The sequence below is a fragment of the Scleropages formosus genome, chromosome 11 (genome assembly GCF_900964775.1).
Source record: "Scleropages formosus chromosome 11, fSclFor1.1, whole genome shotgun sequence".
In the NCBI taxonomy this organism is placed as follows: Eukaryota; Metazoa; Chordata; class Actinopteri; order Osteoglossiformes; family Osteoglossidae; genus Scleropages; species Scleropages formosus.
The window spans coordinates 20621387-20636129 of record NC_041816.1 but is presented as its reverse complement, the minus strand read 5'-3'; the positions used below and the strand labels follow the sequence as shown (position 1 = coordinate 20636129).

General features: G+C 48.9%; 1 protein-coding gene across 12 annotated transcripts in view; it reads left to right on the top strand.

Annotated features, from left to right (window-relative positions):
- The window catches only part of LOC108940900 (SH2 domain-containing adapter protein F-like), a 97802-nt gene that overhangs the window by 77991 nt on the left and 5068 nt on the right, over positions 1–14743 (top strand). For 4 of the 12 annotated variants that reach the window (XM_029256114.1, XM_029256113.1, XM_029256112.1 and 1 more), the window contains exons 4-6: positions 1628–1795; positions 6962–7136; positions 7618–7737. In XM_029256114.1, the coding sequence (XP_029111947.1) occupies positions 1628–1795; positions 6962–7136; positions 7618–7737 (463 nt within the window). Of the gene's footprint in view, positions 1–1627; positions 1796–6961; positions 7137–7617; positions 7738–14743 lie in introns of those variants that run through there. The other 8 variants (XM_029256122.1, XM_029256119.1, XM_029256116.1 and 5 more) reach the window with 4 other exon arrangements.

Here is a 14743-nt window from a genome sequence, read left to right as displayed (position 1 = left end):
GGCCTTTCGCTCGCAGCGGAGTCGCGTAGGTCGCAGGGTGACGGCTGCTTGGATCCAGTTAAGTCCGGCCTGCGGGTTCGGCGTGCGGCCGAGTACACCGCGCTGCGCTCGCCGTCCCCCCGGGACGATTACGCTCTAACGTGCCGTGGGAGAGGCGGACCGGCGTCTCCAGTCGCACCGCTCGGGGTTAAGCGTCGCACGCGTTTAGATTCGCCTTCTCTGCCGGGTGGTGTCATTCGGCCTGACCTCTCCGAGTCGCCCCCCGTCACCTCCCAGTTCTGCGGGCTGCACCCCCGAGTGCCTGTCCTTTCTCATGTCTCACTTAATCTGTCCACTGAAACAACGTCCGACTTCATTAACATATTCCGCACGGTCTCGGATTCCAATGCAGGTTCCTTCCGGGCTTAGAACCGGGGTAAATTCACTGTGCTCCTAGTATCCGTAGTCCTCCTGTCCCACCGCAGCGTCCGATGTGTCCGTCTTTCCCTTTCACTGCGTCATCAGTGCGGCGCCCATTGAATTTTGCCAGTTTCCCAACGTCTCTTTCACTCCCTCCTCCGCACACCACCCCACGCTCTTCAAAGTTCGCGGCACGACAGCTCCTGCTTTTTACCGTGGCCAAGCTCGTGCGACGCGTTACGGTTTTTCCACATGTGACGCCACCTCGGCCGACTTTCGGCGAAGGATCGCTGTGGGGCGGGGGAGCGGGGGCTGCTGGGGGACGGAAGTGCTCCGTGGCTTATTTCCTCGTTTCATTAATTCCGAGAACGCTCCAGTCTCGCTCCACGGCCGACGTCTGAGCCCGCGCGCAGAACTCCCGGGACGACTCCCGTCGCAGAGCGCGGTATTTCTTCATTAGCTACTGCGGTGAACTCGGCCTCGACAGCCAATGAAGAGATGTGTTCCTCTCCCGGCCCCCTTTATTTAATGCGCTTCCTGCGGTATTTAAGTAATGGGCAACTTCCAGTGAGAGCGCGCTGTCTCGCTGCCGCTTGATTTACTCTGTTAATGCGGCAGCCACGACGTGAGCGAGCGCGGGAGGGGCCGGAGGGGGGGCAGCAGGCTGCGGCCCGGGCCGCGCAGCGCTCCTCTGCGGTCTGAACGCTGTGCCCCAGTGCACAATGCTGTTCGCTGCTCGGCCAGTTCTGCTCAAAGATCATCGTTGCTCTTTTGGGTGGGTGTTTTCGGTCACGTGGTCAGCGAGAGAGTCCACTGTTCTTGCAGGTCGCCGCAAGCGCCCTGGGAATGTGGCGAACCAAGCGCCCTGTGCAGCACCTCGGAAAGCGGAAGCCGTGAATGGTCGCTCGCAGAGAAGCCGGAAGGGAGAGGTCATTAACGCACTGTCATTTGTCGCTTGTTTGGTCAGGGTCGTGGTGGTCCGGAGCCGATCCCACAAGCACGGGGCACAAGGCTAAGCAGGGTACACCCTGGATGGGATGCCAGTCTGTCGCAGTGGCTTTGATCTTTTCCTTCTGCTCTGAACTGTATTTTACCTTCTGCTGCTGCTCACTTCTGTTTCCAGATTTTCACTGTTTTATTCCTGCGCTCTCTCTCTCTCTCTCTCTCTCTCTCTCTCTCTCTCTGTATACCGCTACCTGCTACCCCTACCTCTTGCTGCTGTCTGCAGTGGAGATAAAGGTGATCAAGGACCTGCCTTGGCCACCCCCCGTGGGGCAACTGGACAGCGCCCCTCCGCTGGTCGAGGAGGTGGAGGCCCCGGGTGCACCCGCACAAGCGGTGCCCGCGCAGCCCCCATCCTCACCCGGACAGACCGCCTGTGACCAGCATCATCCCGGTGGGTGTGTCAGCAAGGCTACCCTCTTTCACGGTGCCCCCCCAGCCTCGCTCATCTGCCATTTTCCTCTTCATTTCCACTGCTCTCATCACTGCGCATCCGCTCGCAACTCACATGACGTCGCAAGTCTGCTGACATCTCCTGCAGCTGGTTTACCTATACAGTGACCATGAAGAGAGCTGTGTTTTGCAGGATTGTTACCTTTGCACATGGATTAGAATTGCAAATAAAATATATGCAAGTTATTTCAGGTTTATGGGTACGATTAGAGAGGGGGGTATGGTGGCGCAGTGGGTTGGACCGGGTCTTGCTTTCTGGTGGGTCTGGGGTTCGAGTCCCGCTTGGGGAGCCTTGTGACGGACTGGCGTCCCGTCCTGGGTGTGTCCCCTCCCCCTCCAGCCTTACGCCCTGTGTTGTCGGGTTAGGCTCTGGTTCCCCGCGACCCTGTACAGGACAAGCGGTTCAAACGATGTGGGTATGAGTGGAGGCAGAAGTCCATCCAGAAGTCTGGGTCAGAATTGTTCTTCATGCTCTCTTCATTTTCATGGGCCTACAGTCTGGATAAGTGCAAGTGTAGAAGACTATGTTTTTTCAGGCTACATGGGCTCAGTCATTACTGAAGCCCCCGTTCAGATGGGCAAACCTGATGTCAGTCCTGTCAGTCATAAACTGACATTTAAATCTGTCGTTCCCTCCTGTGCTCTGTGAAAGGAAACCCATTTTGGGCCCGATAGCACAGAATAAATATACCCAGAAGCCTTTGCCGTGAGGAAATGTGTTTTGTCGTGGAGAAATAAGACATCTGACAAATGTAATTGCAGATCTAAAAGCTTTGGAGTCCCGATGCTCCGCCCCTCCGCGAGGTTTCTCCGTGCCGATGCAGTGGCTAATGGGAAGAGCTTGGAGGACCACACAGAAAGGAGACACAGTTTTGGCTTCCAGTTGCTGTTGTGCCGCTAATGTCCACAGTGATGGTGTCTGGTGGTCCTTCAACTCCAAGAATGTCTTTCTTCTGTGCTGTTCCATCTCGCACGACATGGGATAGCCTGGGCTGGGGCTACGTGTTGGTTGTTTTGTTGGTCCCCTCCTTTTTGATCTCCACCCAGGGTTCAGAAGGGGACAGGGAACCGTGGTAGGTTACACGCCTCTCCAGTACTCACTCAAAACCCTACTCCCTCACTTGCTGCAACATTTTTTGGAAATTCTGCCTGATGGCATCTCATCCCTGCAGGTTGTACAATAATACAGGCAGCAGGTAGCGTAGTGATTAGAGCCGCCACCATTCGAAGTCACACGTTTAAATCCCACCTCCTGCTGTAGTACTTCTGAGTAAGGTACTTACCCTGAACTGATCCGGTACAGTTATCCGGCTGTGTAAATGAGAAAATAACTGTAACTGGCTTAGCACTGTAAGTCACTTTGAAGGCTAATACGTAAACGTGATGGGGAACATGACAAGGCCCTCGGTGTCTCATCGGTTATGTGATTTCAGTTGCATCTGCCCTGAACTGAACACCTGGGAGAGACAGATCCTGATTGTCGTATCAGGTATCCCACCCAGGTGTGTTAACCGTCCGGATTTTTGGGAAAATCCAATAAAAATCCATTAGCGTCTTTCACCAGTTCCCGAAGGATGCGAAACGTCGCGGAGAAGGCGGTCCTAGGCCAGGGTTATTGAGCGATGATCCCTCGGAGGGTTCCCCAGCTCAGCCTGAACACTACGAATGGTCCGAATGGGTGCAGACCTTCATCAAGAGTGCTGGACGGGCTGCAATAAAATATTTGCTCAGTTCGGCCCTTCAGGACCGTAGAGGAACAATACCCTTCCAGGCTATTAACATCCACATGACTAACAGGTAGCTGGAAGCTCATGGAATTATGTTGCGTTTCCAAAGACGTGTGCCTCTCCAGTCTGACATCATTATCATTTCTGAATATTTCTTGTCATGGAAAAAAAAATTAAATCTGCATATAAATGGAAGCAAGTCCTTTGTTTGGGCACGATGAAGAGCTAGCGCTTTTGTTTTCTGACGTGAATTAATTGTCTGCACTTTGAGGGCACACTTTCTTTTCTTCCCCCTCTCTTATTTTCACTCTCCCTTGGCCTTCCCAGAATGCAAAGCATTACAATTAACTTATTCAGATTTGATCTTTAACAAGCGAGCGTTGGTGGCGCGGTTGGTTGTTGCCTTAGCCTCAGCGGGTTCTTTGGCGCCGCGTACCGGGAATTGCAATGCGGGTGAAATGTCGGACCGCCGACATGACTGCCGACCCGTTTCGCCTTCATCGGTCTGAGCACCATGTGTCAGTCCAACCCTGACATGGCAGTTAGCTCACACCATTAAACACATGGAAGGTTAAAAAAGTGTCACCATCCATATTGGAAGCAACGCTCAGCTATCGTCCAAGCTAATCCCGCGTAATACATTATTTACTTCCCAAAAAAAGAAAATCAGTTAGAAGCTTCAGACTCGCTAATCGTTTAAAACATCAGACGGGAAAAATGTAAGAGTGTCGAGCTGAAAGCGTGCCCAGTTCCACCGCGGACTTGTAGGTTGGAGCTGCCCGTTTTAAATGAAGATTAATTAGCTGCCATAGTTAGCGAGTGGGATAGCAACGTGCTACCGCGGCGGGCCGTGTGCAGCGTGCTGGACACGGATGCTGTCCGATTCCCTTAGCCCGGGGCGCTGGAGACTGCGTCTCAGGCTTCTCGGAGACACCCCTCGTGACCTCTGTTGTCTGTGTTTATTTAGTGTCTGGTGTTGACACCCCCCTCAGCCACTAGCGAGGAGGCGCGTCTTGTTAGCCGTCAATCTCCGCTTGGCCGAAGGGTCCATCTGACGTAGCGGGTCCTCTTCGGACGCGCAAGCGCACATTCACGCGCTCGGACACGCAGACGGCTTGCCCCACGCGTACGCAGATGCGTCGGGTTAGCCGGGTTCGGGGGTGGCCTACACGCGACACCTCCTTTTGCGGCCCCGCCTTTGGATCTGACTGTTTTCTTTGTTCCCTGGTGACGGACGGGTGTCGCGCTCACCTGGTGCTCCCATGTCACACAGGTGTGTGGCAGCAAGCGGCGGCCACTGTACGGCATTCGGGATGTAATTTAAAACATCTGCTGGGGCTGTTTGTTACAGATCGCACGACGTTGAAAGGGCTTTCCTCTCCACTGGTAACACGGTTCTGCTCGGTGTTGTGCCTCCAGAGCACTCGCTCCCGAGCGATCATTCTTTGAGCGAAACGGCGTGTGTGACAAGTGGCAAGGGCGTCGATGCCCGTGGGAGAACCAGGGGCGCGGGGCAGCAGGGCCTCGGGGAGCTGACATTTTAACTAGGTTTGGTGATGTTGGAGTTCCTCGTGAGGGTATTGATGGATTTTGGCGCAGGCTGAATGCACTTGTTTAGCTCCACTGAAAGTGATATTGATATTGTTTCACTAAGAATTGTTACTGCGACGGAGAAATTGAGCTTGAGGGAGCGGTGTGTGTGTGTCTGTGTGCGTGTGTCTGTGTGCGTGTGTGTGCCAGATGTCCTTTTCCTGACCCAGCAGTTTGAGGAAACAAGGCAGCACAACATGAGCGAAGCACACCTGAAACATTCATCGGGAGTGTCCTCGTACCGTCGTTGAGGTCAACAAGCTGGTTTGAGCCGTTGAGTCCAATGCCACCATTATCGTTGGCTGGACTAGACTTCTTTGTGGATGTCTGTGCTGCCATAAGGGGGGTGCGGTGGCGCAGTGGGTTTGGCCAGGGCCTGCTGTGGGGTGGGTTTGGGGTTCGAATCCCGCTTGGGGTGCCTTGTGATGGACTGACGTCCCTTCCTGGGTGTGTACCCTCCCCCTCAAGCCTTGTGCCCTGTGTTGATGGGTTGGGCTCTGGCTTGCCGCGACCCCGCTTAGGACAAGTGGTTTGTGTGTGTGTGTGTGTGTGTGTGTGTGTGTGTGTGTGTGTGTGTGTGTGTGTGCGTGCTGCCGTGTGGAGCGCTGTTTTATGAGGTGCGCTGTTATGTGTTCTGTCAAGCTGTACAAATGAGACGTTAGAGGTACAGGACAGTATGTAAACGGTGATTGTGTGAGGGCTGACAGTGAGAGCAGGCTTTGTCTGTGTGTGTGGCGACGGGTACCGATGCCCAAGGTGTTTTCATGGAAGTAGGCCACATATGCATACAATCACACACAAAAAATGCACGCACCGTGCTCTGGAACTGCAGCGAATGACGTTTCAGACTGATTCCACGCAGACGTGCCACCTGTCTGCAGGAAGTTGAGTGCGCCCCCCAGTGTACAGTGTAGGAACAGACTGTCTCGAGCCATGATTTTGCAAACTGTTTTCTTTTTTGCACCTTTTCCCTCTTCACTAAGTGACATGGAAATTTTCATTTTGATTCTTTGATAAAGAAAATATGTTGATATGTTTGTTTCAACCCGTCCGTCACACTTGGATTCTGCGCGGACAGTGAGAGGTGCCTGCGCTCCGGAGGAAAGGTGTACTGCGGAGGCACGATGGTGTTGAAAATGCAGCTCTGCCCTCTGATCTGCTAAAGTGGGATGTGAATGTGGAAGTCTGCGGAGGCAGGAAGTACCCTGGTGATGAGGTTCCACCCTCTGTGACAGGTCCCATCCTGCGGTGACTCATTTGACTCGTTTGCTTGAGCTCCTTCTCCAGCATCTCGTTTCACTGCTGCTGGCAGGTTTGCTTCCCCAAGATGGGATGAGTGACATCCGATAGAGTGGACAATCCATAGGAACATTCTTGCCTGGAGTTTACACTGACATGTCATGTTAGCATCCCTTGAGCTGCCACACCCATATCCTCCCTCTCAGCATTCACCGTGTCTGCCATGATTACTTACTGACTGGTCCTCAGTGCTCTTTACCACACCAGCTCTCCTCTCCACATCTACCGGAGCTCATCCTAACTTGCCCCTCCGGCGAGCGGCTGTAAATCAGGACAGCCTCTTGTGAAACCTGCTCTGCCCGTGATTGTGAACAGCCCTCCTCTGATGACACATTGGTTTGCAGCGGTCGGTAGCTGTACCACTCAGACATCGTCAACACCGGGGTGTCAGAATGGTCACTCGCACTCAGATGTATTTACCTGTGAGGGGAAACAAGCGGGTCAGGTGCTTTGATGACCTCACGTCTGTTCTGTCTCCTCCTTCTTCGCAGTCCAGTTCGAGGGCCTGGAGAAGTCACGCATGTCCCCCACCAAGGAGGGCAAGGTACGGCCACCCCAGCGCCACTCCAGCGGCTGTCTGGTCAACACAAAGCTGGGCTCGCTGGACCACTGCAACGTGGCTGTGGGCGAGCGCATCGACCCCTCCATGCCTCTCGAGAGCCAGTTGTGAGTGGAGCCCCCTTGCTGAGCATCCCATGATGTCCTTGTCTGGGTCTCCTGACGAGCGTTAGTATAGTAATCCAAGTAGAGCCCGATTTCGACACTCAGCGGTCACTTTTATCTGAAGTTTTTGCAAGTATTTGGCAATTTTACCGAAGGAATGAATCGTAGGTACCTTTTCTCAAAGGTACTACAACAGGTTCTCTCATGGGACTTTTAACAACCAAAGATCAAGTGGATGGATGGATGGATGGATGGGTGGGTATCTATCTATCTATCTATCTATCAGAGTCTTATAACGGCTTTCAGGTCACAGATCAATACGGTGGCATCACTTTGCAGGTACTGTCAGAGAAGGGACACGTGTTGTTTTTTTTTTTTTTTAGATGTTTTTTTCTTTCCTGTTGGAAATATACAGAAGCTCACATTTTTATGGAATGAAAACTTTTTTGCTCTCTTTCTCTTTTTCCCCCCTTATTCAATATAGCTGGTACCACGGAGCCATCAGCCGCATAGACGCCGAGTCGCTGCTGAGACTCTGCAAGGAGGCCAGCTACCTGGTCCGGAATAGTGAGACCAGCAAGAATGACTTCTCGCTGTCCCTCAAGTAAGGTTACTCTGCCTCTCGGCATCTGTCACTCATTAGGCACCACACCTGCCCGGTAGAGCCTCTCGTACAACGTTTACATCTACATATCCACTTGTGTCTCAGGACATCTCTGTTTTTGGCTTGGTGGAGATATATTGCAGACTGAAAACAATATCACTACAGAAAACCAGAGTAGCAGCTCATTCCTCAGTGTCTTTAATCTTATGTCTTTGTCCCCTTCAGTCTCATAAGGGAACCCCCACACCCCCGCTGCTTTAGGGAATGTTTTAACTTATTTGATTATTCATTCTGCCGACATCCTTATCCAGAGTCACTAAAAATCTCAGTTTTGCATCCCGAACTCCTTATAATTGTTTACACATTCTTAAAGTTGAGTCATTTTTAGTGCCTTGATTCTGGGTTTGTACCTTGATCAAGGGCACTACAACAGGAGTACGGTTTGAACCTGGGTTCTTTAATTATAGGGTGACAGTTCTTACCTCTGCTCCTCCTGCTGCCTCGATATGTTAAGTACCGTGTGGTGCTGGTTTTCTAGTAAAAGGCATTTTTCCCATTCCATCTGTCACTGGTCTCTCTCTGGTCTCTCTCTCTTTGGGGTCACGGTGCTGATGTTGTGTTCCCTTCCCACTGTTGCTCAGCCCCCAGCTCACGCAGGTGGAGCGAGCCGGCCAACATCAGCTTCTGCCATGGATAGCCGAAGGGTTTGCTTTAAAAAATAAGATTTTTGAATGTTTGTAGTTAGGGAGATGAATTTCCGTTTCCACCATTGCTCTGCATCTGTCTTTTTGGATCTTTTCGTGTAATGAACCTCTTAGCCGAACTTACGTACCTTCTACTGTATCCAAATCCTGACGTTACTGAGGGCAGCGGATCTACTCTGGATGGGCATTAGGAAAGAGGTAGAGTCCTTGGATTTACAGTTGTGGACCCTGGGATGAAGGATGGTACCGCATTTCTCATGGTTCACTGGCACGGTCTTTTCTGGATTCTTCTGTGCATTCACAAGGCCATCCGTGAAAACCATGTACCGCGGGGCTGGAGAGAGCGAGAGCTCTGCCTAGGGATCTTGGGAAAGCGATGTCGGGAAAGTGTATCGGACTCCCTCCAGACTCTTTAGCAGCTGGCTTAAAATAGTTAAATGTTGTTCAAAATAAGAATTAAAGTAGCATGAGATGACTTGTGATGATGAGTGGAAGTAACTCTCCTATTGTTCTGTAATGACGACCAGTTGCGTTCCATTCCTTTCCAAGGTACGTTTGTCTTACCTGGTTTTCACCATTTCCTCCTTTTGGCTCAGAATCCCAGCTAGGATTTTGAGGCCAACTTTAATTTTCAGCCATTATTTCCTTCATGTGCTCAGAATGGCTCCTGAGAGGATCTATCTGCAACATGATCACATTAGACTCACCATCAGGTGCTCAACGGAAACTCTTTGCTTTCCAAGTGCTGCATATAAGGCGTGTTTGTCACACGGTTCCCCCGTGGCTGCTGTGAGACCGACAAGCGTCACGCTACCATTTTACCGGTCCCTCACGGGCGTAAACAGCAGTTAATGTAGAGGAGGGGGTGTGTACGCCTTACGCACGAGTCCCGATGCTCCCTCCGCATCTGCTTTGAGACAGTGCTAGGTGAAGGAGGGTCAGATGTCACCAAGAACACCTCTGATCGTGCCGTTTTTGGCCTGGTCCGCCCGTGTTCGACACCCTCCGCTTTCCACGGTAGCGAGAGAACCTTAATGCAGGCGCCCCACGTCCGCCCTCCAGCCACTGAAATATTGATGGCGCCTTTAAACTGCACGTTTGTGCTGCGCATCGCTGATGAGCGGGGTGCCCGTCCCGGCTTTGAGTCCAGCCTCACCTTCTCGGGGGGGGTGAGGCGGAGGGCATCTTTTATGTCTCTCAGATCGACGCCCTTTCTGCTCTTTAAGCCTGTTTTTAGCCTTTCATGAGCCCCTTTAAACCACTGCCGCCTCTGTTCACCAGGGAGGGGTTTGCAGTGAGCTGAGGATTACGTGACCGAGGTGAAAAAACAGACCGTCGACTGGAGGGGAAACTGCTCCAACTTTAAATGTAGGCTACGAAAGCTTTTTGAAACGAGCGAGAAGGAAATGCACGAGGAACCGGTTGCCTGGCTGAGACAATGACTGGCTTTGGCCCAGGCAACGACCGAGGATTTGTTCGTTTTCGGGGTTGTAAATCAAGACATGCATAGACTTGTGTCTTTACCTGTTTCTGCGGTTACAGTGGACATGCAGGCATCCTTGTAATTCGTTCCTGAAAATTGGTTCTCGTAAAAATGACGCTTTACTGCTATTAATTTAAATGTGAAAAATAAATCATGCACTCCTGAGCCATAATGGTTCACCCCCCCCCCCCCCCCCCCTTTAACTAAACATGCATTTCTGCCTTTTCTTTTGAACACTGGGGAAAATCTAGTTCAAAACCAAGTCCAGAATATCTTCTCTGCTCTGGCCTGATAAATCAAGGCTAAAGACCCACATTTGCAGGCTCTTTTTGTTCTGTCCCCTTTCCCTCTTACCATTTACGTAACTATTGCTGTTCTTCATATATATAATATATATATAATATATATATATATATTTTTTTTTTTTTTATTCTGTTTTTGTTGGCACCTTGGCACAGCGGGTGCTGGTTCAAATCCGACTCAGTCAGCGTTGAGTTTTCTCTCCCTGTGTCCACAAGGGTTTTGTCTGGATGCTCGGATCTTCTCCCACAGTCCAGAGACACGTTTTGGTGAATTGGCGACCGACCCTCTGCGGAGCTCTTCATGAAATGTCGTTTGCAATAAAAGGATAATAAGTAAATCAGTCAGTTTGTAATGATATTGCTTTTCAAGAGAATCGATGTGTTTTGTCACTGCACGTCTAAGCTTTCATTACCTTTTCAACTTTTAGGATTTTTTTTTAAAGACTTTGCATTAGGGCTCATTATTATTATAGATTATAAAGACTCTTGAGATTTCTGAGTTTCTTGCATGTGCGGGCACCCACCTATGAGACAGCAGAGATGTGCAGAAGTGACACCCTGCGTGGAAGTGGGGTCTGCCCGCATCTTGTGGTGCTTGACGTTACCAAGGTACGTATTTTGAATTGCATTAACATTTTTGCTCTCATAGGGCATTTCTTGTGAGCTGGTAGCTGCATGTACAAACCTGAGAGTAGAAAGTATCTGTTCATTAGCACAAGCTGTGTTTAAAGGAGCCTTTGGTATACAAGGGAATTTTGGATGTTAGAGTTCAGTTTTGTCCTCTTGAGTTAATTAGTAATATCTAGCACATACTTATCATCCATGAATAATGTGTCGGCGACAAGCTTGTGTTTAGCGCCTGTAGCATCGACTTTATGACAGCGTGTCGTTGACGGAGTAGGAAGTTAATCATGCAGAAGGAAAGCACTCGTGTTTGCGCGTTCAGTATTCTGTATGGTACGCGGTGTCTTTCTCTCACACACACACACACACACACACACACACATATATACACCAAACTGAAGTTGCTCCAGGGCAGGGATCAGCCTTTCACAGCAGCACATAAAGTGGATTTTGGAGTTAATAGCTGTGCACTAATTTCTGTCTCTCGGTCTGATTCATTAATTTGGTGACCAGCCACCAAGATGACCATTGAGGTAGCAGCTTTTTTTTTCTTTTTTTTTCTTCCCCTCAATTAATTAGTAGAAGCAAAACATTATAATTTGTCTAGCCTGAAGGAATATATTTAATTGTATTGATTAATGAATGTACAAAAACTTTAAATTAATTCTGACATTTTGTGCTGTGGATCATTTGGTGGTGTTATTCCGAAGAATAATCTGTGATTTGGCACAGTGTTTTCAGGGCTGTTACCCACCATCCCCTTCGCATGTGTTATTAAGGGTTCGGGACTACACAGTGTAGGCAACAGATGTAAAGAAGTTCTTTATGTCGAGGTGGGGCATTCATACACCATTTGTGATCGTAACAGCTGCCATGCGCATGTTCCGGAACACAGATGGTGTAACAAAATTTTTGATCAATCGCTCTTGGCAGCAAGCGGCATTTGGAAAAAAAAATGCTCACGGTTGTTCGGATATAAAGTGCAGGGATTTATAAGATATTTACTTTTGGTTGGATAGTGAAGAAAAAAAAAAAGCAAAAGACTTTCTAATGGCAGTGTTCTTTTCCGGGTTAATTGTTGTTGCAGACGCACAGACATTTTATATTTAATGAGCATTTTGGTTAATGGTTATTCTTTTATGAACTGCTTTTGAAATAATTGCATAAACACTAACGACAATAATAAATCAGAGCACATTGCAGTCTCTTTTTTTATTTTTAAATGTTAAAGGGAATATTGATTACGCTTCTGTCATTGTCATTTTTTGTCTCACATGAACCTTAAACTGCAGTAATTCAGTATCTTTAAAACATCACTGCGTTTGAATGGTGACCTTTACGTTTTTTCTTTTTTTTTTCTCTAAAACACATATAATTTGGCTAACTAAAGGATAATAATGTCCTCTGGATGGCTGATAGTTAATCAAAACTAGTGCTGATTATTTTTACATTTAATTTTTTAGGTTTATTTTTTCATTTAAAGAATGTGCAAGAACGCAGATGCAGATTTTACACTATATTATCATCGTAAGAAACAAAAAACTGGATAAAAAGTTTTTTTTCCCCCCCAAAGTCTAGTAATTTAGCTGTTTTAGTTTGCATTTTGTATGTTTTTCATAATAACAATTTATTCTACAATATAGTGTCATTCCAGATATACTTTATTCTTACATACCTGTTGCTACCAGTGTCATCTTGTTTTTCAGGTGGTCTGAAAGTTCCAGAAAAAGTAAACAACTTAAGTAATCAGGAAGCAGACCCTTCATTATTAAAGTATGAGCCAAAAAACACTTTAAGGATCATGTTTTAGATTCAGTAGCACTTTATGGATTGCCCTTTATATTTGAAAGCCTAGATGGGGTTTGGGGGGGGGGGCATTCTCTCATAAGGCCTCATCTTTCACTTACAGTATTGGAAATGTTACCATAGTTGTTCTGCTGTGTTTGAAACATGATGAGCGTGATGTCCAGGACTTAGACAAGTAGTCACAAGAGAGTTTAAAAAAGCCCATGGATCATATTGATATTTGGGCCTTTTAAGTGAAACCTCCAGTAATCCCAGTCATCAGTTCCTAGATATTGGCAAGGTGTTCAAATGTGGATGTGTCTGAAAGACGCTTTTTGAAAAGGCCTCTGCTTTTATGGTTTGGAAGCTATGCAGGTTGTAAGTGATGCAGATCAATTTAAATCTCCGCTTATAACACCGCAGGCCTCCCGTCACACATAGGGAATTAACCCAGCTGGGTGTTTGAAAAGGAGGCAGTGATGTTATTAACCTTCAGCTTGCACCTCGGTCCAAGGTAACTCAGAATGTTATACAATGAGCTTTATAGTGATAGATAATTAGCATTACATAGGTTTATACAGCAGGGGGTTCAGCAGTTTGGACCAAGAATGTACAGGTAATGTACAGATTTGTTTGTTCAGTTGACTTTTACTCAGAACAAAGTCCACAGCTTAGAGTTTTTTTCCCCCCAGTTATTAAAGATGGTTATTTTTTTTGCCATGGACATAACAGCAAGACACTGCGATAGACTCGCACCTGCAGCTTCTCAGTTTCCTGTCCAATTTCTTGGAATGGAGAAGTAAAGAATGGTGTAGTAAAGAATGAGCAGTCCCTGCCCTCCTCTTCTCGCACTCTTCGGACCTGCTTTGGTGTCCAGTGTCGCGAGAAAGGTCACTTCTGATGTCAGGACCCAGGTACCCAACGCTCTCTGCTCCGAACGATGAGACGGGGAGTTGGACTGTGACACCGGCGTTTTCTATAGCTCCTTCCTGGTGTGAATATGGGATCCACGACCATAACTACTAATAAGTTATGATGACTGTGAGTGCGTAGGGGGTTTAGCACGGTGACACAGCTTCGCGGTCTGGCTAGTCTCTCCACATCCCCATCGACAGCGCTGATAATGTAAGACAACAGAAAGGTGGTGCTCTTCGGCGCGTCCATTCCAGTATGACCCCGAGAAGCCTTCCGCCCGCAGCGACCGATCGAACGGATGACGGGGACTCGGCTCTCCGTGGAGAAGCACGCTCAGTCGGGGGGGGCGCAGCACATGTCTGCTCTGTAAGGTTCAATTTCAAATTTCCTGTGGGCAGTGCTGGCACCATGCCTGGTGTCATAGAACCATGTATCCCCCCAACTCTACCCCCTCGACCGAATGTTACAGCCCACAACAAAAGTGTTACCACTGTGTCTGAAGGTAGAGGCAGCAGGTGGAGTAGTAGTTAGAGCTGTGGATTTTCTGTTGCGGGCCCCAGGTTCGATTCCCGCCTCCTGCCGTAGAACACTGACATTTATTCATTTCGCTGGCAGTTTTCTCCAGAGCATCTTACAATGATTCACACATTTATACAGCTGGGTCATTTTCACTGGAGTGACTTAGGGTCAGTATCTTACTCACGGATGCTGCTGTAGGAGGTGGGATTCAAACCTGGACCTTTCAAGTTTATAAGGCAGCTACGTCAACCGCCGTGCTACCTGCGATCCCGAAGACATCTGCCCTAAATTGGCTGGGTAAAATTAACCCAACGGTATAAATGGATAGACCATTGTAAATAACATTGTAAGTTCCTTTGGAGACAAGTGTCAGTGAAATAAATCAAAGTAAATGTGGCGCTGTCGCTCCGGCTCAGTTTCTCGTTTTACTCCCGATGAGGCCGATGTGGCTTCGTGGTTCAAGGATGCAATTAGGAGATAAGTGGAAAGCAGGCCTGCCTCTCTTTAAAAAGAGCTCGCCGCCACCGACGGCGGACACGCACATCGAAACAAGCGCCTCCGTGCGGCTCCGTTACTGGCCTCCACGCGGCTCTAATGGCTCCAGTAGGTTTCTGATGCCTGTCTGGGCCATTTGCCCCGGCAGAGCGTTCCGGGGACGCGACAAAAGCCCCGCG